This window comes from Astyanax mexicanus, chromosome 19, assembly GCF_023375975.1.
Source record: "Astyanax mexicanus isolate ESR-SI-001 chromosome 19, AstMex3_surface, whole genome shotgun sequence".
Taxonomy (NCBI): domain Eukaryota; kingdom Metazoa; phylum Chordata; class Actinopteri; order Characiformes; family Acestrorhamphidae; genus Astyanax; species Astyanax mexicanus.
This window is the reverse complement of record NC_064426.1, coordinates 42702292-42729494: the sequence shown is the minus strand read 5'-3', so window position 1 is coordinate 42729494 and position 27203 is coordinate 42702292. Positions and strand designations below refer to the sequence as shown.

The following is a 27203-nucleotide window of genomic DNA, read 5'->3' as shown; positions in this document are numbered from 1 at the left end:
AAAGAAAAAGAAAACAAAGAAAGAAAGAGAGAAAGAGAGAGGGGAAACTCTACATCCCTGAACCCACAATCTGTCTAATGAAACTTTTCCCCACGAGCCATCGACCGCCTGTTTAAATATCCGCTAATAATCATTAGTCACGGCTAACTGCACAGCTAGCTCACACTGCAGCCGGGCTGAGCCGAGCGTACATTACCATCCACAACATCCTATCATATCATATCATATCATATCGTATCATATTATATCATATCTATATAATCTACAGTATCTATAGGGTCTAAATTATCTACATTATCTACAATATCTACATAATATACATTATCTACATTATCTACAGAATCTACATTATCTACTGTATCTACAGTATAGTATCTACATTATCTACAGAATCTACATTATCTAGAGAATCTACATTATCTAGAGTATCTACATTATCTACTGTATCTTCATTATCTACTGTATCTACAGTATAGTATCTACATTATCTACAGTATATATAGGGTCTAAATTGTCTACAATATCTATAGTTCTGCATTATCTACAGTATCTACATTATCTACAGTATAGTATATACATTATCTACAGTATCTACATTATCTACAGTATAGTATATACACTATCTACAGTATCTACATGATCTACAGTATAGTATATACATTATCTACAGTATCTACATTATCTACAGTACCTACATGATCTACAGTATAGTATATACATTATCTACAGTATCTACATTATCTACAGTATAGTATATACATTATCTACAGTATCTACATTATCTACAGTACCTACATGATCTACAGTATAGTATATACATTATCTACAGTATCTACATTATCTACAGTATAGTATATACATTATCTACAGTATCTACATTATCTACAGTACCTACATGATCTACAGTATCTACATTATCTACAGTACCTACATGATCTACAGTATAGTATATACATTATCTACAGTACCTACATGATCTACAGTATAGTATATACATTATCTACAGTATCTACATTATCTACAGTACCTACATTATCTACAGTATCTACATTATCTACAGTACCTACATGATCTACAGTATAGTATATACATTATCTACAGTATCTACATTATCTACAGTACCTACATTATCTACAGTATCTACATTATCTACAGTACCTACATGATCTACAGTATAGTATATACATTATCTACAGTATCTACATTATCTACAGTACCTACATTATCTACAGTATCTACATTATCTACAGTACCTACATGATCTACAGTATAGTATATACATTATCTACAGTATCTACATTATCTACAGTATAGTATATACATTATCTACAGTATCTACATTATCTACAGTATCTACATTATCTACAGTATAGTATATACATTATCTACAGTACCTACATGATCTACAGTATAGTATATACATTATCTACAGTATCTACATTATCTACAGTACCTACATTATCTACAGTATCTACATTATCTACAGTACCTACATTATCTACAGTATAGTATATACATTATCTACAGTATCTACATGATCTACAGTATAGTATATACATTATCTACAGTATCTACATTATCTACAGTACCTACGTTATCCACATTATCTACATTATCTACAGTATCTACATTATCTACATGATCTACAGTATAGTATATACACTATGTACAGTCTCTACATTATCTACAGTACCTACGTTATCTACAGTATCTACAATAGTTTGTAAACAGTAGTTTGTGAAAAACATGCAGGTGACATCTCAGGCTGCACTAATTAGCAGGAAGCTGGATTTTCATTCAGCAACATTGTTTACATAACTTCATTGCTGAATAAATTCAGTGGTTATACATAGATTTATATGCACGGTCACAGCAGACATACTGACATCACTCCAAATCTTCATCACATGACACTGAACACGGATCTACCCGGACGCCAATCACCTGAATATTGATTTCACCTGTTACATACTGTATACTATAAACCCCACTCACTTTACGAGTGACCCACAGCTTTTCACACTTTCAATTTCTTCACAAAGACTGTATTAATTAAGTGGGCTTTTTCATAACTCAGCAGAGCTCCACTTGGGTCAATGTGGAGATCTGCGCAGGTGCAGTAGCCAAAACAAGCTGAAAAATAGATTTTTTTTGTACATTATTGATTCAAATCCTGCACACGGTTTATGATGTTTTCATCAGATTTCATCAGTGATTTAATATATGTTTCTCAAACGACAATCTGATGTTAGGTTTCCAGTATTTTGACCTCTCCCCATTCAAACAGGTGGAAACTTGAAAAGAAGGTAACCAAAAGTAGTTTTCAGAACCAGGAACGTTCATTCGCAACGGGAACCGTGACCATTTCTGTTCACCGCCGCTGTGCAGCGCCCTCTGTTGGTGACGTATGATATACTGAAAAGCACCACGGTTCTTATAAGCCCAAAAGGAGCTTCCACAAACAGAGCTCTTTTGGTGGAAATGCATGACCATCCCATACAGAACAGGTGTGATATAAAGCAATGGAAAATATATAAAATATAAAGTCTGGTGTGTTTTTACTCACGTCTGTGTCTGGACCCTTGTCGGCTCCTGGACAGGAGAATGAGACAAACTCATGGCACCTTTTGTGCACCACGAAACAGCACACTGCAGAAAAGTAGAAGAGAAAAATGATTAAAAATGTGAATTATTAATTGGATTTTTAAGAGAATGACTGTATATACACAAATTAAGCCAAAAATGCAACCAGCGTATCCTACTTATTCGATAGCTGTACAGATCAGAGTCTCTGTAAATCAGCAGGTACTGATCATAAAGGACAGGAAGTCTGAAACTGCAGTGATTGGCTTTTCTTCCAGGCTTCTCTGCAACACTTTAAAAGCAGAAACTAAAATGTTTTTATACGCTGCGCTGAGAACACGTATCAGCCAAACAATTGCTCCCTTATTGGATAGACGCATCGTGTAAAGTTCACTTTGGCTCAACTTTTCATCGAATCGCATTCCCCGGGCTTGACCTGCCGTACCCACGATGCATTGCATTACTGCGTCTGACGGAGCCGATGCTTCCCATAGTAAATGAAAAGGATAGTAGTAAAAGGGTAATGGTGAAATTGGTCACATGGTGCTGGCAGCCTCGAGCTATACGTGTGAAAACGGTGAGCACCTTGCTAATAAATGGCAACAGCAGTGGCAGCATTACCAACACACACACACACACACACACAAACACACACCTCGCTTCAGTACGGGAGCTCCGGGAATCGCTCCAAGCTATCCAGACCCTGGATATATAGTATACACACATATACAAGAACAAGCTAATATATGTGTGTATTAATTGATGTTTAACATGCACAGCCGTTGTCATTGGCAGCATCATTGGCAGCATCATTGGCAGCATCATTGGCAGCATGCAGGAGATTGGCACAGCATCAATGGATAGAGATGGTAGATTTTGGCAGATACCTGATATAGGATATTACTGGCAATCAAATAATAAGCAACGTATCAGTAAGCATTATTCACTAAATAATACAAAAACCTAGTGGTAGGCAACACAATACAGTAAATACAATTGTTGTAAAACATGCAAAAGACGTTTTTTTAGTGATCAGGTGATTTAAAAAAAAGTGTGGGCGGAGCTAATGATGTCAGATGTATTTTTTATTTTTTTAAGCTATTTTCTGGACCATCTGCTCATTCCAATAAAATAAGCCTACTATCAAATACTGTAAACTATATATCATACAGTATATTTATCAGTCTACACAATGCAATTCGGCACAACATTAGAATTATTGCACTTTCAGCTTAAAAGCACCTTAGCTCATATATATATATATATATTATTTCCTGATAAGATATTTAAAGATTAATAAGGTTTTATAGCCCGTACAAGCAAAAAAATACAAAGGAATTACAGGCGCTAAGTAGATTTTTGATAAAAAAATATGGTCAGATTAATTCAAATATCATTAAATATCTATTAAAATTTACAGAGCAAATTAAGATTTATATTATATATGAGTAGTGTGGGAAATATCTGAAAGCCTGGGTTAATAATAATAATAATAATAATAATAATAATAATAATAAGAAGAAGAAGAAGAAGAAAAACCCTACAATTCTGAACATAAGAAATGAATATGGTTAAACATAAGGTGTTTTTCACTGAGCCGTATAATGTCTGAGTGAGCGAAAGAGGCTGTGTGAGAGGGAGAGAGAGAGAGAGAGAGAGAGGGAGTAATGGAAGTGTGGATGTTAACACAGGCAGACAGGAATTGCTCTCTGGGGTCCAATTTCAGTGTAATGTATTCGTGAGGATGTTCAGAATCGCTGCTGCTCAGGAGTTCCTGGTGTTTCCTCGTGTCTCTGAGCTGAAACACAGCGTTTCACTGATTCAGACTCCAGCAGGAAGTGACAGGATTCAGAGGAAGAGGTTTAGCAGTGTGTGGTGTGCTGTAGTGACGGGCTGATCCACAAATTAATGCATTTAAAAATCATTTATTTATGAAGGACAATAGAGCTTTTTTACAGTCTCGTCTTTGCATCGTATCATATCTATATAGGGGTCTATATATATATATATATACAGGGGTTGGAGAAAGAAACTGAAACACCTGGTTTTAGAGCACAATAATTGATTGTGGTGACGGACAGTTCTGGTGGAAACAGGAGAGTTGAGGTGCACATTGAATTCTGCGTGATTTGATCAGCCGTGGTTTTATGTTTTTTGGATACAATCCGGGTTAGCACCCGAACATCCCTTTCAGACAGCTTCCTCTTACAGCGTCCACAGTTAATCCTGTTGGATGTGGTCGGTCCTTCTTGGTGGTATGCTGACATTACCCTGGATACCGTGGCTCTTGATGCATCACAAAGACTTGCTGTCTTGGTCACAGATGCTCCAGCAAGACGTGCACCAACAATTTGTCCTCTTTTGAACTCTGGTATGTCACCCATAATGTTGTGTGCATTGTAATATTTAGAGCAGAACTGTGCTCTTACCCTGCTAATTGAACCTTCACACTCTGCTCTTACTGATGCAATGTGCAATTAATGAAGATTAAACACCAGGCTGCTCCAATTTAGACATGAAACCTAAAATCCCACACTAAAATGATGACAGGTGTTTTAGTTTCATTGTCCAACCCCTGTATATATACTATTGCATCTTAAAAAAATAATATCATTGGAAAGTTACTTTATGAGTGATCAGCATTTAAGCATTTATTTATTTTATTTTTGATAAAGATTATGGCTTACAGCCAATACAAAAACAAAAATCAGTGTCTCTGAAAGCTAGAATCTTATATATCAAGACCAATCAGCACTTTTGGCAGTGTGGGCAGTGTGCCAAGTCCTGCTGGAAAATGAAATCCAAAATGTTGAGTCCAAGCTGCTTGAGGTTCAGTGTGACGTTCCCCTCTGCTGATAAACTTTTATGGAGATGCAGATTTCATTTTCCAGCAGGACTTGGCACACTGCCCACACTGCCAAAAGTGCTAATTGGTCTTATATAAATTCAAATTTTCTGAGATACTGATTTTTGGGGTTTCATTGGCTGTAAACCACAATAATCAACAATAAAAGAATAAACACTTAAACTCTGTGTGTAATACATCTTTATATAATAAACATTTTAATTCAGAATTTTGAGATATTGGAATATTAATCAGGTGGAAGCTTTACATAAGCCCACATTGTTTTTTTTTCTTCGACCCACACTGTATATAACGTATGCTTTTTGTGAGGAATTTAATTTGTTAAAAAATAAATTTCAGTTTTAATTCAAGTCTTGTGTCCAGGTAGCTCCGCCATAAAAATAGCAATCTGCCAAAGTCACAGCGCACCTGGCTCTTAAAAGGAATGATGAGCAAGAGACAAGATTGGTTTATTTCACGTTAACCACACCCATGATTTATTAAGAGAATAACATGCCTTTTACTCTGTGTTTCGAGTTGTGCAAGGTGTACTTTTCCTGTCGTTACGATAGCAAAGACACACTGACACGCCCTAAATCTACCTGCATGTTGCACGATTAATGGCTCGCATTTAGCAACATTTTAACAACACAACAGTGACCACCTGTACATCATAGAAACCACCTTGCAACACCATATCATCCTATTGTGACACCATAAAAAACACTGATTCACCAACACCATAGCAACCATCTAGTAAGCGCTTAAAACTTTGTGTGTGCAACACTATAACAACCACCTGGGAAATCACAGCAACCGTCCAGCAACAACTTAACAACACCATAGCGACCACCAGTAAACTTACAAAAAAACAAGCACAACAAACCCACTTAACAACTACTTAGCAATATCCTCTGAAAACAATGAAAAAAAACAACTACTGTACCAACACCACAACAACCACCTAAAAACCACCATAGCAACCACCAGTACAGCCACTGATACCACCTTTGCAACAAAATCGCCACCACCTGGGCACTATAGCACCACCACCTGTAAAATAAGAGAATCAGCTACACCACTTAAAAATAATGCCTTTTGTATGTATGCCTTTTGTGCGATTCAAGTAGCGCAAGCTGTACTTTTCCCGTCGTTACGATAGCAAAGACAGTTGTAGTTTTATGATTATTAAAAACTATGATTATACTGGTGATAAACTCTGACGGACAGCAGTAAAGGTGAACACGGACTGAGACTCTGAGAGTGCTGATTGATTTAATTGAACTGAGGCTGAAAACAGTGTGTGTGTGTGTGTGTGTGTGTGTGTGTGTGTGTGTGTGTGTGTGTATGTGTGTGTGTGTGTGTTTAAAACATTCCTGACCTTTCCGTGCTCCCCTCTGTGTACGGCTCGGCTGAATACTGGATCAGGTGTAATGCGGACTGACCGATCGATACCCCCTGCAGCGATGAGCTCGGGCAAACCCACCTGAATACCCCGTCAACCGCCCAGACCGACCGCGCCATCCGCCTCCACACAGCCCCGAGCAAACAGAGCCCGTCCACAGGGGGCTGCTCAGCTTAGCATGACATTTACACTACAGACTCAACCTCAACCTCAGCGTTCTCACTTTCAGCTTCATCCACGTCAGAACAGCAGGTGAGAAAGTACACGTGATTGGTAAACAGCAGGATTAGCCAGCAGACTTTGTCTGAGTGAGGGATCTGTACCTACTGTCTGTGGAAAGAACTCTACTACTACAAATATTGACAAATAATGAACTAGCTTGTTTTGCCATTTAGCACAAGCTAACGCTAACATGTGGTAAGCGCTCAGTGTAAACAAGGGGCGTGGCCAGCAAAAGCTTATTTGCATAAACGTGACAGAGCCCTTAAACAGCTTGTTCTAAAAGGGACAGAAACTGGTAAGAATAGGGCTGGCGTGATCTTGCCTGAAACCTGCAGGCTTAAACCACCTCAAAACACCATTTCAACCATCCAGCAACAATATATAAACCATCCAGCAACCACTTCACAACACCATATCAACCACCCTGCAACACCATATCAACCACTCAGCAACCACCTCACAACACCATAGTAACCATCCAGCAACCACCTGACAACACCATATTAACCATCCAGAAACACAGTGTCAACCATCCAGCAACACTATATAAACCACCTTGCAACAACACCACAGCAACAATCCAGCAAAACTCATAAGAACCACCTAGCAGCACCACAATAAACTCCTGGGATACTACACAACTAAAAACACTTTGCAACTACTTTGCAATACCACAGCAACAATCTCTAAAACCATATAAAGCACCTACTATACCTACACCATAACAACCACCTAACAACCACTTAACAACACCATAGCAATCACATGCAAAACCCCATATAAATTACCACCACCTGGGATACTATAGCGACCATCCTGCAACCACTTAGCAACACTGTAGCAACACTGTATCTGGAAACTCAAAGAAACTACATAGCAACTCCATTGCCACCTGTTTGGATACCATAAAAACCTTACCAACACCATAGCAACAACCTCTAAAGTCATAGAAACTATCTAGCAACCTAATAGCCATCACCTGCGATACTATAGCAACCAACTTTATAATAGAATCAGCCACACCACAGCAACAATCTAGTGACTCCTTAAAAATGTAGCAACCACCTGGGATACCACATCAACCCTGTGTGTGTGCAAACCGTAAGGAGGATGTACTGCTTAATACACTGCTACTGTCACCACCTTTCACAGTTCATTCACTGAATACACATCCAGCACTAACTACAGCTCTCTCTCTGTCTCTGTCTGTATGAGTGTGTTTAAGTGTGTGTATATAAGTGTGTGTATATATGTGTGTGTGTGTGTGTGTGTGTGTGTGTGTGTGTGTGTGTGTGTGTGTGTGTGTGTGTACTCCACAGGCTGAGTAGTGGAGCTCGTATTTCAGTGTGATTCACAGGTGGCAGGTGGAGTGTGATAGGCCGGCCGAGTGTAAAGACACAGAAGAGCTTTAGCATCACACACACCTGCGGCTACGCTACTCTCTAAGCACACACTTCACACACACACTTCTCAACACACACACACTTCACACACACACACACACACTTTCCCACACACACTGATCCAGCAGGACAATGCCCGCCCACACACTGCTGCTGACATCTCAAGAGCTTTGAGCCCTGAAGACACTGTTGTTGGAGCTGCATGGGATGGATTATCACAGAATCAAGCAACACCTCAGCAACCACCCACCAAAACCTCATAGAAACCAGCTAGCAACACCACATCAACACATCTCCTGGGATACAATAAAAACACTTTGCACAATTTTGCAACTACTTTGCAATAACACAAACACTTAACAACACCTTAGCAACCACCTGCAGTCCCATATAAACTATCTAGCACCGATATAGTCACCACCTGGGATACTACAGCAGCCATCAGCAACAATTTAGCAACACTGTAGCAAAACACTGTATCTGAAAACTCATAGAAACCACCTGGCAACACCACACCACTGCCACCTGCTTGGATACCATGAAAAAACATAAACCCACTTAACAATACCATAGCAACAACCTCTAAAACTAAAACTATACAATGTATTGCCATAGTGATATTAAGTCCCAACCCTAACAGCAACCACCTAAGGTACCAACAGAGCCACCCGGCAAACACCTGAGGTAACATAGCAACCACCTAGCAAGTACCTAGCAACACCATAGCAACCACCTTGGATACTGTGGAAAGTTCTGCCAATTCTGAACAGTTCTAGAAACTTCTTGATAGTTCACACAGTTTCCAGAAGCTTCTTAAAGTCTATATATCAGAGCTGAATTTTTCACAAATATTCCTAAAAAATTATATATTTCAAATATCATTGCACGGAACAGAAAAGCAGAGTTTATTGGGAATAATATATTTCCCTTTCTTCCCTTTCTCTGTCTAATTTTGACACAAAGAATTAGGAAAACACACTAAACATGTGGAAACTAAAACTATATGTAAAACTGTTACATAGTGTAACGTATCGCAAATTAAAACTATTCAATATATTGTGATACTGATATATTTTGTCCCACTCCTAGTGTTAATAAATGTACCCCTATTGTAAAAAGTGTTACCGATTTCAGTATAGCAAACAAAAAGTATATTATATATTGCCATAGCAATATTTTATCCCAACCCTAATAGCAACCACCTAGCAACTACCAAGTAACTACCTGGCAACACCATAGCAACCACCTTGGATACTGTAGAAAGCTCTGCCAATTCTGGACAGTCCTAGAAACGTCTTGATAGTTCTCACAGTTCCTAAAAGTTCTTAAAGTGTATAATCAGAACGGAATATTTCACAAATATTCCTAAAAATTGATACATTTTAAATATAATGTTTGAGAAAATTTAAGGAATTTAAGTGCATCTTATAGTGCGGAACAAAACGGTGTAATCCAGATACTTCTGTAGTGTTAGGTGAACAATAACCTAAGGATATATATATATATATATATAGTGATTCTGCAATATACAAGGTATATTTTATGTAGCTCATCTCATCTAAACAATAAAAACTGAACTGATTCTGTTGCTGTCGTAAACAGAATTATAAAAAAAATAAAGTTTTATTGGTGAATTAATAATAGAGTTGACACTAGACTGATGTACGACGTGGAGGTCCTCATTTCCCCTCTATAGTATCATGTTTACAGCTGTGGAGAATCCCCGTTAATGAGGGATTTAGCGCTGTGCTGAGTGAGCTAGCGCGGTTAGCATTAATTACCGAGGGCTTTGTTTCCTGAGCCGGAGTGAAACTCGCGAGGGCAGCCGATAAAAGAGCTGCCACAACAAAAGAGCAGCTTACAGCCCGGCCTAGCGGGTATTTACACCTCTCTCTCGCCCGTCAGCTCCCTCACTCTCTCTCTACACAATACACACCCTAACACACACACACACCACACCGACAGCCAATCACATCACACGATACATTAACTATACAATACTATTGGGTAATAAAGTGGGTAATAACATGGTAATATTATGGTAACAAATTGTATTTATTCATAAATTAAATATCAATTTCCTAAATTACTAATTGTGGAGGTAATATTATCACTCTGGAGGAGCTGCAGAGATCCACAGCTCAGGTGGATCAGGAGAATCCGTCGACTAATCTGTTGACTAATTCGTGTTAAGGTAACAAGTAATAAGTAAGTATTTACACATTAATTAATTGACCATTTAGTATTTGTTACTAAAACATGATAAATCAGTAATTATAGATGTAATAGCTCCGTAACAAATCGAGTAATCAAAAATAATAATATTAGAGCACTAATCAGAGAGGCAGCCGCGAGGTCCATGGTCACTCTGGAGGAGCTGCAGAGATCCACAGCTCAGGTGGATCAGGAGAGTCTATTGACTAATTGACTATAATTAGTATTAAGGAAACAAGTAATAAGTACGTATTTACACATTAATTAATTGACCATTTTGTATGTGTTACTAAAACATGATAAATCAGTAATTGTAAAGGTAACAGATTAGTAACAAGTAAGTAATGAGTAATAAGTACTATTATGGTAACAAGTCTTCAAAAATAATAAGTTAATATTTTAGTAATAATTAAATTTTTGATAGTTTTTTAAATATAGCTAAAACCTTTTATATATGTAATAAATTATGTGCATATTTTCTACTCATCAAAAAAAAATAAAGAAAATAGTAAATTAATGGTAACAAGCAGTAGTTACCTTAAAATAATAAAAAGTCGACTTTTTTTATTCATGCACTTTATAAATTTGGCCTTTGCGAAAGAGTGGCAATAATTAAACCATTGTTGAAAGAAAGACATAAGAACTGTGGGTTTTACTCATGTATAAAAAAAAAATAGATCAAAGCATTATCTACTTTGCTACACTACACTACTACAACTAAACAGCATACTTAAAAAAATGAACACAACACATACATTTATTCAATATTTTCTTCTACGTAATATTATTCTTCCTCCACAAACACACACCCACATATACAGTATAAGAGTATAACAGAACAACGAGCCCTTAAAAGTGACAAATGACTCAACAACAACGAAGGAGATCGATGTGGGAGAATGTGTTCAGAAAAGAGAAGCGACACAACTAACGACGGAAACGTCCAGCGATCGATACGATCATCAGCCCTGACTGAGCTACGGGAGAGGAAGGAGATGGACGGAGGAGTGGAGGATGATTTATTGTGTTACGACAAACAATCAACAACGGTCTTAATAAGAGAGAGAGAGAGAGAGAGAGAGAGAGAGATACAGCTCTGAGCTCTATGTTTGAGTAAAAAAATGCAGAGCTTTCAGACCTCAAATAATGCAAAGAAAAAAGTTCAATAATCAATATTTGGTGGAATAACCCTGGTTTTAATCACAGTTTTTTTCATGCATCTTGGCATCATGTTCTCCTCCACCAGTCTTACACACTGCTTTTGGATAACTTTATGCTGCTTTACTCCTGGTGCAAAAATTCAAGCAGTTCAGTTTGGTGGTTTGATGGTTTGTGATCATCCATCTTCCTCTTGATTATATTCCAGAGGTTTTCAATTTGGTAAAATAAAAAAAAACTTATCATTTATATAATTATATATAATTAAATATGTAATATTATAGTATGCTATTGTGTAATGTGTTTTTTATATTCTTCTTGTGGCTGCAAACATGTGCTTCTTTATAGTCAGGGGTGTATTGCACTCATTTTTAAATGGTGCGCACCAGAGGGAGTGATTGTGTTTAGGGGTTTAGATGCTTGATTGTTTGATGCAGCATCATTTGTAGCTTATAAAGGAAAGACAATAGACAATAGAGAATAGTGGTCAGCACTTTACTTTACAGATTGCTAATAAATGGGTAATAATATGGTAATATTATGTGAATAATAAATCAGTAATTGTGGAGGTCTACTACATGTAGATTGATGGGTGCTTAAAATTTGAACCACTTTAAAACTACTTTATTATCTACTAGTTACCACAGCAATTTTTTTAATAAATAGAAAATATGCACGAATTTTTTTACGTAAATAAAATATTTTAGCTATATTTCAAGCAGTTCAGCTTAATTTGAAAAAAGAAACTACATGATATCCATTGTAATTGACGCAGGGTCTGAAAGGGTTAAGGGGGTGCTCCCACTAGTTGTGGACAGCAGACAGCCAGCCAGGTTAGTCATTCCTGCAGTCGGCAAAATATGGACCCTCATATAATCTAAATTAGGCCTATGTATCTTGTACAGATTGTTGCTTGGGGCCCTTTAAATGACTTAAAGTGGCCTGTAGCACATCTGTAGGTACATATAAATGTTCTGCAACCTTCACTGCATTTCAACTATCCCCAACTTTCTGTTGATTTACTCTTTTGTGAATGAGTGTAGAAAGAAATACTCCATCATTAGTGACAGTCACTTGAGCGTCTGATGATATGAACACCTCTTACGCACTCAAACACCGAGGTATGGGTTACTGCTTTCGCTAATAGAGCCAGCTAATACCCGCCTGGCACACACACACACACACACACACACACACACAAGGAGATGTACATGTGAGTACATACACACAAACACACACAGGGGGCAAAGAGGGAGTAGTGTAACACTCTCAGCTGATCGATGATGCCGCGTTTTTAGCCTGGCAGCCCGTCAGCAATAACAGAGAGCCCCATTCGTCCTCCTGCATCAAATTCTCGTCAAAATTTCATGGGGCTCTCAGGGGAGAGAGAGAGCGAATGATAGAGAGAGAGAGAGAGAAAGAGGGAGAGAGAGCACAACTGAAGCTGGGTGTTGTTTACGCAGCGCAGCACTGTCACTTTATCCCCGCCGCTATGCCGCTGCCATGGCAATAGACTGGCGAGTTACAGGCCTGAAGCGGGCGCACCTACGACGGACCCTGCAATTAGAGCCGCCCCTATAGATAGCCTGCTCTAAACTGATGAACAATTCAGTGTGAGAACACACAGCCTCTCTGCTGACCCTGTTCCAGAGTCTTCCTCCGCCCAAAAGTAGGAGGAGACGGACGACTTCCCACTGTATCTACTGTACTTAGAGTATCTATTGTACCTATTGTGGGTAATGTATCTAGTGTACCTGCTTTAATTATTGTACTTAATGTATCTACTGTAGTTATTGTATCTATTGTACTTAATGTATCTACTGTTCTTAATGTATCTATTGTATTTGATATATCTAGTGTACTTAATATATCAATTTTACTTAATGCATCTACCATACTTAATGTTTAAATTGTACCTATTGTATTCAATGCATCTATTGTACCTAATGTATCTACTGTACTTAATGTATCTATTGTACCTAATGTATCTACTGTACTTAATGTATGTATTGTACTTAATGTATCTATTGTACCTGTTATAAATATTGTACTTAATGTATCTATTGTACTTAATGTATCTATTGTATTTGATGTATCTACTGCATTTAATGCATCTATTGTACTTAATGTATCTAATGTACTTAATGTATCTATTGTACCTAATGTATCTACTGTACTTAATGTATCTAATGTACCTAATGTATCTATTGTACTTAATGTATCTAATGTACTTAATGTATCTATTGTACCTAATGTATGTACTGTACTTAATGTATCTATTATACTTAATGTATGTACTGTACTTAATGTACCTATTGTATTTAATGTACCTATTGTATTTAATGTATCTATTGTATTTAATGTACCTATTGTATTTAATGTATCTATTGTATTTAATGTATCTATTGTATTTAATGTATCTATTGTATTTAATGTATCTACTGCACCTACTCTACTTACCTACAGGACCTAGTTAGCTCCTGTACCTACTCTACTCACTATATCTACTGTATATATTTTACTTAATCAATCTGCATATCCACTCATAGAGAACCATACATAATTACTGGTTCAAACAGCAATCATTCTCCATCTACTCCCTCAAAAATCATGATCTGTCAAAAATCTGCTTTCTGATCTGATGATGAGTCTTCTTCTGCCCAAAATCAGCCAATCCACAGCCCCGGGTACAGCTCAGCACCAGCCTGAGTCTGGGGGGAAGATACAGACTGTAGCAGCAGCACAATACATCATTTACTACAATATTATCCTTTACAGCACTGATAATGCATGAGCTGCAATATGCTAATGAGCAAATAGGCATATCATATATAACGCAGCTGCACTGAGTTAAAACTGCAAACAACCAGAACCAACAGAACAACCCACTCCAGCCCCATCCGGACCCGAACCCGGTCCCACCATGAATCACACTCCTCCTGCCTCCCAGCTCCAGTCCCATTAGGAGATTACACAACAACACAAATACACTCATTATTTTACATCACTCAAATTCTCTTCAAAATATTAAATAATAACCACAGTTAATGATTTGGATTGTATAATTAGTGTATTCTTACATACAGAGTAATCAGGCAATCTAGGAGTGTGTATTTCAGAGTGTTGTAGAGTATTTTAGAGTGTTTTTGAGTATTTTAGAATGTTTTAGAGTGTTTTACAATGTGTTAGAGTATTTTATAGTGTTTTAGAGTATTTTAGGGTATTTTATAGTGTTTTAGAATGTTTTAGAATGTTTGATAATGTTTAATCGTGTTTCACAGTGTTTGAGAGTGTTTAAGAATATTTTAGAGTATTTTAGTGTGTTTTAGAATGTTTTAGAATGTTTTAGGGTATTTTATAGTGTTTTAGAGTGTTTGATAATGTTTAAGCTTGTTTCACAGTGTTTGAGAGTGTTTAAGAATATTTTAGAGTATTTTAGAATGTTTTAGAATGTTTTAGAGTATTCTATAGTGTTTTAGAGTATTTTATAGTGTTTTAGAGTATTTTAGAATGTTTTAGAATGTTTTAGTGTGTTTTAGAATGTTTTAGGGTATTTTATAGTGTTTTAGAATGTTTGATAATGTTTAAGCTTGTTTCACAGTGTTTTAGAGTGTTTAAGAATGTTTTAGAGTATTTTTTAATGTTTTAGAGTATTCTATAGTGTTTTAGAGTATTTTTTTAATGTTTTAGAGTATTTTATGGTGTTTTAGAGTATTTTTTAATGTTTTAGAGTGTTTTTGTGTGTTTTAGAATGTTTTAGAATGTTTTAGTGTGTTTTAGAATGTTTTAGAATGTTTTAGTGTGTTTTAGAATGTTTTAGAATGTTTTAGTGTGTTTTAGAATGTTTTAGAATGTTTTAGGGTATTTTATAGTGTTTTAGAATGTTTGATAATGTTTTAGAGTATTTTAGTGTGTTTTAGAATGTTTTATAAGGTTTTAGAGTGTTTTACAGTGTTTTAGAGTATTTAATGTACAGCTTAATGTTTTTAACGCTGACATTGATCACTATTTAAAACGCTGAGGAACTCCAGTCTCCAGCTGAGAGAGTTTAAATGGTCATTAGCAGTGTTTGCTAGCTATGCTGTGACCTGGAACTCGGAAACTGTACTGAACTGAGTGATGCACTCTTGAGAGGGGAATCCAGTTAGTGGTCCGATATTCACTGTCTGGGTTGAGTGATGGAATCAATAATTGCGAATTTCTAAGGTAGAACTAATTAAACTAATTAATGTTAAGTTAAACTTAAATTTGAGATGCAGAAAGCTACAGTTGATCACATGAGTGAAATTTACATGGAAAGGCTCGCTGTGATGTATAGCTATCTTACACCCTGCCAAACATTGTTCTTTTTCAGCACATTTAAGAGAAGCAATGGATTTTAGCATACTGAGAAGCTGAGAGTTGTACACGTCCTGGTAGCTGCATCTTTAAAATAGCAATCCAACAAAGTTTGAATGAATGAAGGGGGAATGATGAGCAAGTGACACTCTGCTTTATGTCATATTACACCCAAAACCTACCACACCCATTATTAATTAAGATAATTAGTACATGCATTTTGTGTACCGTTTCTAGCCGCGCACGGTGTACTTTTCCCGTCATTATGATAGCAAAGACACACTCACACGCGCTAAATCAAGCTTCAGTTAATGTTACTATTCTAGTCCTGTACAGCTTGTATCTTTCAACCAGAAAACAGAGATACAAAGACAGTTTGTAAAGCGATAATAAAACTGAGTAAACTGATACTGAGCCTGATAAGTGATGCTGAATGCTTTATTTCATTAATTGGTTATTTCTTTTTATATAACAGCACCCTGACATGCTAGCATATATTATTTATGTTTTTTTCTTTGATTCAAATGTAGTAAAACACTGTAGCTATGGAAACAAGTGCTCATACTGTTTGATCTGCAGAAGCACAGCGGTGAAAACAAAGGATCGCCCTCAGGATGCAGGTTTCAGCAGCTGACTGCTCACTGTCTGCCTGAATAACGGGTTTAATATATATAAATATATATATAAATATATACAGCGCTATATTGGGAAGGTTATTGAGCCGGCGCTGGAGGACGCGGGTCTTCCCCGGCTCTTTATGGACAGTGTGATGTCCCTCCGTCCCTCAGCACATTAACCGCTACACACTGCTCACTGACCCCGCCCATCCCTGTGTGTGTGTGTGTGTGTGTATGAGTGTGTGTGAGTGTGTGTGAGTGTGTGTGAGTGTGTGTGTGTGTGTGAGAGTACTTGACGATGCGTGGGTGAGCCCGCTACCGCCTGTCAGTGTCATCCTAATGTCGCCAAGGCAACTGAGCGTGTCAGGATCTCTCTTCTTCCTCTTTACGTCTCTCTATCTCTTTCTTTTTTTTCACTGTTTTCCTTTCCCACTCTCTCTCTCTTGTTCTCTGTCTCTTTCTTTAATGTCTTTCTTTCTATTTCTCTCTCTCTTTCTATGTCTCTTTCATACTCTCCCTTTCTTTCTGTTTCTTTCTCTCTTTGTATTTTTCTTTTTCTCTGTCTTTCTCTTGTATACTCTCCCTCTCTTTATATCTCCCTCTTTCTATACCTCTCTCTTGTCTTTTATACCCTCCACATCTCTCTCTCTCTCTCTCTCTTTCTCTCTTACTCTTTCTGTCTCTCTCCTTCATACCCTCAATCTCTTTCTTTCTCTCTTTCTCTTGTATATCCTCCAATTCTATCTCTCTCTCTCTCTTTTTTTCTCTCTCTCTTTCTTTCATACCCTCCATTTCTTTCTCTTTTTCTTTTTTTTCTTATACCCTCTATTTATTTCTATCTCTCTGTTTCTCTTACACTTTCTGTAAAGTCGGTGAGATCATCATCAGCAGCAGCAGCAGCATCATTACAGCCCAGAGCATCACTGAACAAACAGATCTGAATATGAATATGAATACATGAAGAGTTTGGTTCCAAAACGCTGTAAATCCATTTTTATCAATTTGAGTAAAAAGGTGGTAGGCTGAAAAACACCGTTTTCTGTTTCAAACTATCAAATACCATACTAAGGTTAAAATAACACAAAAAATCAAATCAATATTTTAATATTTAAAGATTTATAAAAAAAAAATCGTTTTTTCGCAAAACGCAATAAATCCATGCCATGTTTTTTTTTTTTCAAAATGTCTTATATATCCTTTGGCATCAATAGAAAATTTTTTTGACTGAAAATGTGCAAAATACAATAATAAATAACAGTAAATTGTACATCTGAATATAATAGTTTGACCATTGGGCCTAAAAACACAAATTTCAAAACATTTCTTTTCGAAAAAGTGCAAAATTTCATTAACGAACAACATTAAGACAATAAAATCCCCAAAATCACGTTACATTAATGTGCTGTAGTGTAGTGTAGTGTGGTGTTTTATAGTGTGTGTGTGTGTGTGTGTGTGTGAACTGCAGATGACAGCCGGCATTTCCCCCCCTCCTGAATGCCTCATTTTCTTTACCTTTTCAGGTACATGAGACTTTTTTGATGGCTTTCTCTTTTTTCCAATAACTGCTTCACGAACAGGCTCCTTTGAGAGTGAAAAACGAAAGTGAAAGTAGGCTACACGAAATTCCGGCCGGCTCAACAGGGCGCGTGTTATGATGTTTACATTAGATAGCTTGTGGAATGCTGCCCTGTGATTGGATGAGTGGAGATGTGGCGTTCTGTGGGAAATCAAGGCGTTTGTTGTGTTTTGGAAAGAAAGAGAGAAAGCAGGGCAGTATTACACGGCGGATGTGGCGTTTTGATGAAAATTATAAAATATTGGCTTTTCAAGAGTGTTCACATAACATTCTGATTCTGGCTCTAACTCATTTTTTTTTTTAAATGGCGTTTATCACGTTTTGGAATCAAACTCTTCATATATATATATATATATGTGTACTAGTCTAGCCTGCTAGCTTCTTCTATTTCGAGACTTTCTATTATGTTCTTCTCAAGGTTCCTTTTTCTTGCTTGTCGACGTCGCCATTGGTTTGTCGCCATTGGATTGTCGCCATTGGTTTGCTCAAAGGAGTCTCTGTAAATAATCCAATACTATAATCTCCTACCTGTGCTTTTACACCAGTTCTTCACCAGCACTCACCGATAAAACCCACCAGTCAGTGCAGGTGTTGAGTAATTGGTCTGAAGGCGCGACGGCTCTGGGAGAGTTTGATGTGTTTGGGGCGTGACGAACGTGACGGCGAGGCTGGCGGCGCGAGATAATTGATGAGATCCAAGCCACTGTCACAGCATCGGCTGTGTTCTCCTGTTTTCCATCTCGTTATCTCAGGAACACTGAGAACTGACAGAGCCTGACCCGAGCTCTCGGCTCGCCGGCGTTACCCGGATCTGCCGGGCTGGAGGTGCGCTCGCTGAAGCCCACTCTGATTCAGGTGGACAGGTAAAGGCACTTTGATTGTGCTGTGGTCGCAGAGACACTGTGAGTACCCCACACTATATAAAAAATGGATTTTTCTACTGTCTACTGTGGTTTGGGATTCAATGACTGGGTAAAAAAGATGGACAAATAGTTCAATTCCTTTACGTTCTGAAGAAATGAAGCTAAATACACATACCGGTTAAAACCTTTTTGATTAGTTTAGGATACCTATATGGTCTTTATGATTTTTATTATCTTTTTACCAACTTTATTACTGCAGTTTTTCACCTGTCAGTCCTCCAATAATTCTTCTCTTCTCTGCTGAAACTGAGACTCAGCCCTTAATCATGTTAATCTGAGCTAAAGGCTAAAGCTGCTGTTTCCATGTGGGTCAGCCAGACGTCTTCCTCAGTTGTAAAGTGAGAGGTAGAGTTACAGGTATACAGTGAATAGCTCTGGAAATGACTTTAAGAAATGAAGGTAGGAACTTTAAAAATTCGCTAAAAAGACCATTGAAAAAGTTATGATGATGATGAAACTGGCGCTCATCAGAAAGACTGCAAGCTAACAGCTCTCCAGATAAGAGCAGCTAAATGCTTCTTCACAGAGTATTTTGGTTTGTTTAACACTTTTAAGTTACTACTATACATTCCCTTACATTCTGTAGAAAAGAAGACAAATACACTACTGGTTAAAAGTTTTAGATTAGTTTACGACGCCCCTATTGTCTTTTTAATTAGATTTTTTATTATATCAGTGACTTTATTACTGCAGTTCTTCTTCTCCTGTTAGATTAACTCTAATTCTAATTCTTCTCTTCTCTGCTGAATCTGAGACTCAGTCCTTAATCATGTTAATCTGAGCTAAAGACGTCTTCCTGTAGCAGTTTTTTTCTCTAGTTTCCAAGAGTCTTTATTTGAAGGTGTCTCTTAATAAAGTGTTTGAGAGCATCAGTTGTAAAGTAGTGAAGAGGTAGAGTTACAGGTATACAGTGAAGAAAAAGCTAGAATTACTCAACTAAGTAAAGAAAACAATAGCTTAAGAAATGAAGGTAGGAGCTTTGAAAGTCGTAAAAAAGACAATGGAAAAAGTTATGATGATGAAACTGGCACTCATTAGGAAAGACTATCTATCTCTGTGTAAATACCGCTCTGGAAAAAACAAGAGAGCACTTAAAAATTATGATTTTCTTTGATTTTATCAAATTGAAAAAAAAAACCTCTGGAATATAATCAAGAGGAAGATGGATGATCACAAACCATCAAACCACCAAACTGAACTACTTGAATTTTTGCACCAGGAGTAAAGCAGCATAAAGTTATCCAAAAGCAGTGTGTAAGACTGGTGGAGGAGAACATGATGCCAAGATGCATGAAAACTGTGATTAAAATCCACCAGGGTTATTCCACCTAATATTGATTATTTCTAAACTCTGAAAACTTTATGAATATGAACTTGTTTTCTTTGCATTATTTGAGGTCTGAAAGCTCTGCATCTTTTTCTCATTTTCTGTAAATAAATGCTCTAAATGAGAATATTTCTATTTGGAATTTGGGAGAAATGTTGTCTGTAGTTTATAGAATAAAACAACAATGTTCATTTTACTCAAACATAAACCTATAAATAGTAAAATCAGAGAAACTGATTCAGAAACTGAAGTGGTCTCTTCATTTTTACAGAGCTGTGCCACATTATACTGATCTCTGCCTCTATAACAGACCTCCTGTACCCGAGGCCGGCTCTGTGGAGCATCACCCGATATGACATGCACATCCACACATCACACAGATCCGCCCACAGCTCCCAATTAATCCAGCGTGGCGAACCGACGCAAGCACACACATGCAGGCTGCCCCTCAAGACATCAAAGCCGACGGGATCCGCTGGCGCGAGAGCAGCCGGGCTCTTACGCAAGCCTGATCTGCCTCTGTTCACACTCGCTTTACCCTGCAGAGGATCCCCGCCGGGCCAGAGAACCAGGTCTGAGCCATTACTGCTCCCGGAGACCCCCGATTCCCCAGGAGTATACTCTCAAAACCACAGTACTCAGTAGCAATGCACACACTGAAAAGAAAAGACCACTTCTGAATCAGTTTCTCTGATTTTGCTATTTATAGGTTTATGTTTGAGTAAAATGAACATTGTTGTTTTATTCTATAAACTACAGACAACATTTCTCCCAAATTACAAATAAAAATATTCTCATTTAGAGCATTTATTTACAGAAAATGAGAAATGACTGAAATAACAAAAAAGATGCAGAGCTTTCAGACCTCAAATAATGCAAAGAAAACAAGTTCATATTCATAAAGATTTAAGAGTTCAGAAATAATCAATATCTGGTGGAATAACCCTGGTTGGTTTTTAATCACAGTTTTTTTCATGCATCTTGGCATCATGTTCTCCTCCACCAGTCTTACACACTGCTTTTGGATAACTTTATGTTGCTTTACTCCTGCTGCAAAAATTCAAGCAGTTCAGTTTGGTGGTTTGATGGTTTGTGATCATCCATCTTCCTCTTGATTATATTCCAGAGGTTTTTAATTTCAATTTTCAATTTGGTAAAATCAAAGTTAGTAGTTTTGGTAGTTTTAGCAGTGTGCCAAGTCCTGCTGGAAAATGAAATCCGCATCTCCATAAATCATCACTGATTGGTTGAAACTTCACACTAGAACTCGAGCAGTTTGGACTGTGTGTCTCTCCACTCTTCCTCCAGACTCTGCTCCCTTGATTTCCTTTAAATGAAATGTAAAATGTACTGATGATCAGTGATGGTTTGGAGAGTCATGTCTGTCATCTGCTGCTGTTGATCCACTGTGTTTTATTATCAAGTCTAAACTCAGTGCAGTTTTGTTTTCCCACAAAATCTTACAGCAGTTCATATCTTACAGCTTCCCTCTGCTACTGACAACTTTTATAGAGATGCAGATTTCATTTTCCAGCAGGACTTGGCACACTGCCTGTACTGCTCTAAAAGTACCAACTGGTCTTATATAATATTCTAATTTTCTGAGGCACTGATCTTTGGGTTTTCATTGGCTGAGCTGCAACTTTTACATCAACAATAAACAGAATAGTAAATAAAATAACATTGCTGTTCCCGTAAATGAGCTGCTGGAGCTCCTTCACAGCGTCAACCAGCAGCTCAGTTTCCTCTGCTGAGAAGAGTTTGTTGAACACGTCCAGGTAGCTGCACCGTTACAATAGCAATCCACCAAAGTCAGAGCTCACCTGCTCTACTCTTAAAGAGAATGATGAGCAACAGAGACACTCTGATTGGTTTATATCACGTTACATCCAAAATTAACCACACCCATGATTAATTAAGAGAATTAGTGCATGCCTTTTGAGCGTTTCGAGATGTGCAAGGTGTACTTTTCCCGTCGTTACGATAGCAAAGATACACTGACACACCCTAAATCAAGCTACACGGTGCACAGTTGATGGCTCAACTATAGATCACTAAATGATTATGCCTGTAATTATTCACTATAACTGCATGCAGTTATACAGAGTTTTATAGTTATCTGTGCTGAGTGCTCTATATGAGCTATAAATATAAATACATATACTCGAATATGACAGAACGATAACACAGTGACATTATAAATATATCTTACTATGATAAACACACCCACGCATCTCTCAGCAGCCACTGCTGCCGCCAGTTTGCAATCCGTGCAGTTTTTAATGCGAGCACAGTTTTGCCATTCTGACTTAAATAATGAGCGTTCTGACTGCTCAGAGAGAACGCTGCGAGACGCTGTGAGACACGGGGAGACGACGAGAGATGCCGGGAGACACCAGGGCATGCTGGGAGAGGCAGGGAGACACTGGGAGATGCTAAGAGACAACAAAAGATGCCGGAAGATGCTGGGAGACACTAAGAGACGCTGCGAGATGCTGGGAGACACCGCAAGAAGCAGTAAGACACTGCGAGACGGAGTGAGACACCGCAAGACGCAGTGAGACACTGCGAGACGGAGTGAGACACTGCGAGACAGCGTGAGACACAGCGAGACGCAGTGAGAAGCTGGGAGACACAGTGAGACACTACGAGACGCAGTGAGACACTGCGAGACAGAGTGAGACACTGCGAGACGCAGTGAGAAGCTGGGAGACACAGTGAGACACTACGAGACGCAGTGACATATGGACATATAATAGGGATGTACAATACTGTATATTGTTTGATGACAGTTATTGCAATATGTGAAGGGGGTGTGATTACAATATGATGGTAGGTGGTAAAGCAAAAACCATAAACTCTAAAACACACACTAAAGACTCCAACTCCCAGCATGCACCTACACCAGACCTTCTGCTGATCACATGAATCTACGGCATTCTAACTCACCAAGCTTCTGATTACTCACACCTGGTGCTATTTGTATAAATACCACCCTGTTTCTGTTTCTTGTTACCTGGAATTAAATCTAGATTCTAGCTCTTCTACCTCACATTTCTTTTGTTTGTTACTCTTTTGTTTCTGACCTGTTTTTGCATTTTTGACTATTCCTTAGCCTTGCCCTAGTACTTATTGTTTATTTTTGCCGACCGTTTTTATTTTTTCTGTTTTTGACTACTCTCTTTGCCTAGCGCTTCCCTTGTTTGGACCCGGGTTAGGGCTGGGCGATATAAAAAAAAAATAATCTTATCACGATATAGTTTTCCATATCAGTCGATATCGATATGTATCACAATTTCAAATTAAAAAGAAACACTCTTTTTACTCAGAAGTGACAGAATAAGGGAGTTTTGGCCAAGCCCCCCACCTGTTTGGCCCGTAAAACAAGTACAAGGGGACAAATTCGTAAAACCTATGAATGTTTACTTAATAAAACTAATAAATAAAACAGATCCTTTATATTATTATTTTTCTGTTTTAATTAAATTGCAGTAGCACTTGGATTTTCAATAAAATTATATTTAATAAAAGGATTAACCCCCTCCCTGAATGCAGGTAAGTACATAAAGCAAATTACAGTAGTATATCACAGTGTTCATTTTAGTTTTAGTCTTTTGACTAAAATGAATAATAATTTTAGTCACATTTTAGTCTTTGGGTTATTATTTTAGTTTAAGCTTTTATAGTTTTAGTCTAGATTTAGTCTAATAAATTTTAGTCATATAAAAAGTATCCTATTGCAGTAATCCTATTGCCCTGGCTTATCATCGTCATTAAGGGAAAATTTATCGCAATAAAAATCGAGATCGTTTTATCGCCCAGCACTGACCCGGGTTAACATCACCACATCCGGTTCAACTAGTGTACTACAGTAACAGACCATAATAACAGAGCCATAACAGCAGCTGGATAAATCTGGTACAAATTCCAGTATTATTTTAATATTATAATAAAAAATATCTCAATGTATTTTTCTGCTCAGTATCGTGCAGCATTAACAGTAGTTTTTGGGGCGTCGTGTTCGGCGCTCGGCTCTGCTGTCGTCTGTCTCTGAAAGGTCAGGCAGCAGCGGCGGCACTCATTACAAACGTCAGCGGGAGGAAGCGTCTGCAGACGAGCTGCAGGAACTGAAGAACACAGTCTCAAAACCACAGCGAGGGGGAGATCAGCGGGTCAGACCAGGATACAGAGTCATTATTACACACACACACAGTTAAAAACACACAGAGTTAAAACACAGACTTAAAACACAGACTTAAAACACAGACTTAAAACACAGAGTTAAAACACAGATTTAAAACACAGAGTTAAAACACAGAGTTAAAACACACAGAGTTAAAACACAGACTTAAAACACAGACTTAAAACACAGACTTAAAACACACAGAGTTAAAACACAGACTTAAAACACAGACTTAAAACACAGAGTTAAAACACAGAGTTAAAACAGAGTTAAAACACACAGCTAAAACACACAGTTAAAAACACACACAGTTAAAACACACAGTTAAAACACGCAGTTAAAACACACAGTTAAAACACACAGCTAAAACAGAGTTAAAACACACAGACTTAAAACACACAGCTAAAACACACAGTTAAAAACACACACAGTTAAAACACACAGTTAAAACACGCAGTTAAAACACACAGTTAAAACACACAGCTAAAACAGAGTTAAAACACACAGACTTAAAACACACAGCTAAAACAGAGTTAAAACACACAGTTAAAAACACACAGTTAAAACAGAGTTAAAACAGAGTTAAAACACAGAGTTAAAACACAGAGTTAAAACACACAGCTAAAACACACAGTTAAAACACACAGTTAAAACACACAGTTAAAAAAACACACACACAGTTAAAAACACACACAGTTAAAACACAGTTAAAACACACAGTTAAAACACACAGCTAAAACAGAGTTAAAACACACAGAGTTAAAACACACAGCTAAAACAGAGTTAAAACACACAGTTAAAAACACACACAGTTAAAACACAGAGTTAAAACACAGACTTAAAACACAGACTTAAAACACAGAGTTAAAACACACAGAGTTAAAACGCACAGAGTTAAAACGCACAGAGTTAAAACACAGAGTTAAAACACACAGAGTTAAAATGCACACAGTTAAAACACACAGTTAACACACACAACTAAAACAGAGTTAAAACACAGACTTAAAACACAGTTAAAACACAGAGTTAAAACAAAGAGTTGAAACACAGAAATTTACACTCTAACCAAAGACAACCACATTTACCATACTCCACCTCTAACTCGCCAAGCTTCTGATTACTCACACCTGGTCCTAATTGTATAAATGCCGCCCTGTTTCTGTTCCTAGTTGCCCGGTATTGAATCTAGATTCTAGCTCTTCTACCTCACATTTCTTTTGTTTATTACTCTTTTTTTTGTTTCTGACCTGTTTTGCATTTTTGACTACTCTTTTGCCTTGCCCTAGTATTTATTGTTTATCGTTGCCGAACATTTTCTCTTTTTTTGAATACTCTCTTTTCCTAGCCCTTCTCTTCAAGCTCATCACCACATCAGGTTCAACTGCCAAGAAGTAAGAGAAAAAAAATAAAGTAATTGACTAGTAACTACCTCATAGACAATGATACAAATAAAAAAAACACAGAAAAAGAAGAGCCCCAAATAAAAAGACCGAAAAAAGACCAGTTTCTGTTCCTCGTTGCCAATCTAGATTCTAGCTCTTCTACCTCACGTTTCTTTAGTTTATTATTAATCAACGTCAAAAAAGTAAGAGACAAAAAATTCAAGTAATTGACTAGTAACTACCTCATAGACAATGATACAAAAAAGAAAGAAAAAACATTGAAAAAGAAGAGCCCCAAATAAAGAAAGAAGGTCAATGACGTACTGTAGGTCCGACAAACGCAGAGCCTCTAAGCTCATCTCCTGATTTCTCCAGTCGGCTCTGACAGCTGACCCCGGGATGCCAGGTCCATCCTGAGTAGGTACCATCACTCCCCCCGATCCCGGCCTCCCTCACTTCCCTCACCGTCTTCTTTATGCCCAGTGGGAGATAAATATGCTTACACCTGACCCACTTACGGGCTACTGCACCGGCGCCGCGCTCCAAAACCACACCGAACTCAGCATTCACCCGAGTGCAGAGCACAGCAGCAGGGGGGGGGGGGGGGGGGGTGCGGGGGGGGGTGATTGTTCTTTTGAAACGGTGAACTAAAAAAAAGGCTGGCGAGACCCTGAGTCTGACAGCCCTCACTCAAAACGTCCTGTAGCTTCACCGCAGGGCCTTTGAGGATCTCTAAAGCATCCGTTCCGGAGACAGACGAAGAACCGGCGGCCTGGACTGAACCCCGGCGGCTCAGGAACACAGGGATCCATCAGGAACCGGAGGAACCAGAGGAACCGAGGCAGCAGGAACAGGGGTGCAGGTTCTGACCCTGCGTTCACACTGGTGACCATTCATTTCTTATGATAGGGCGCGATTTTCGCCACGGCACGCGAGAGGCTACAAGCGACAAAGCGGCAGAGCGACAAGTGACACGGAGTTGAAATTTTCTCAACTTTATGCAAATTAATTATGACGCTGTGAAGCG

General features: G+C 38.0%; 1 protein-coding gene across 2 annotated transcripts in view; it reads right to left on the bottom strand.

Annotated features, from left to right (window-relative positions):
- The window catches only part of prkcab (protein kinase C, alpha, b), a 217513-nt gene that overhangs the window by 143011 nt on the left and 47299 nt on the right, over window positions 1-27203 (bottom strand). For both annotated transcript variants that reach the window (XM_049468131.1, XM_049468132.1), the window contains exon 3: window positions 2567-2649. In XM_049468131.1, coding sequence (XP_049324088.1) covers window positions 2567-2649 — 83 coding nt within the window. The remainder of the gene's footprint in view (window positions 1-2566; window positions 2650-27203) is intronic.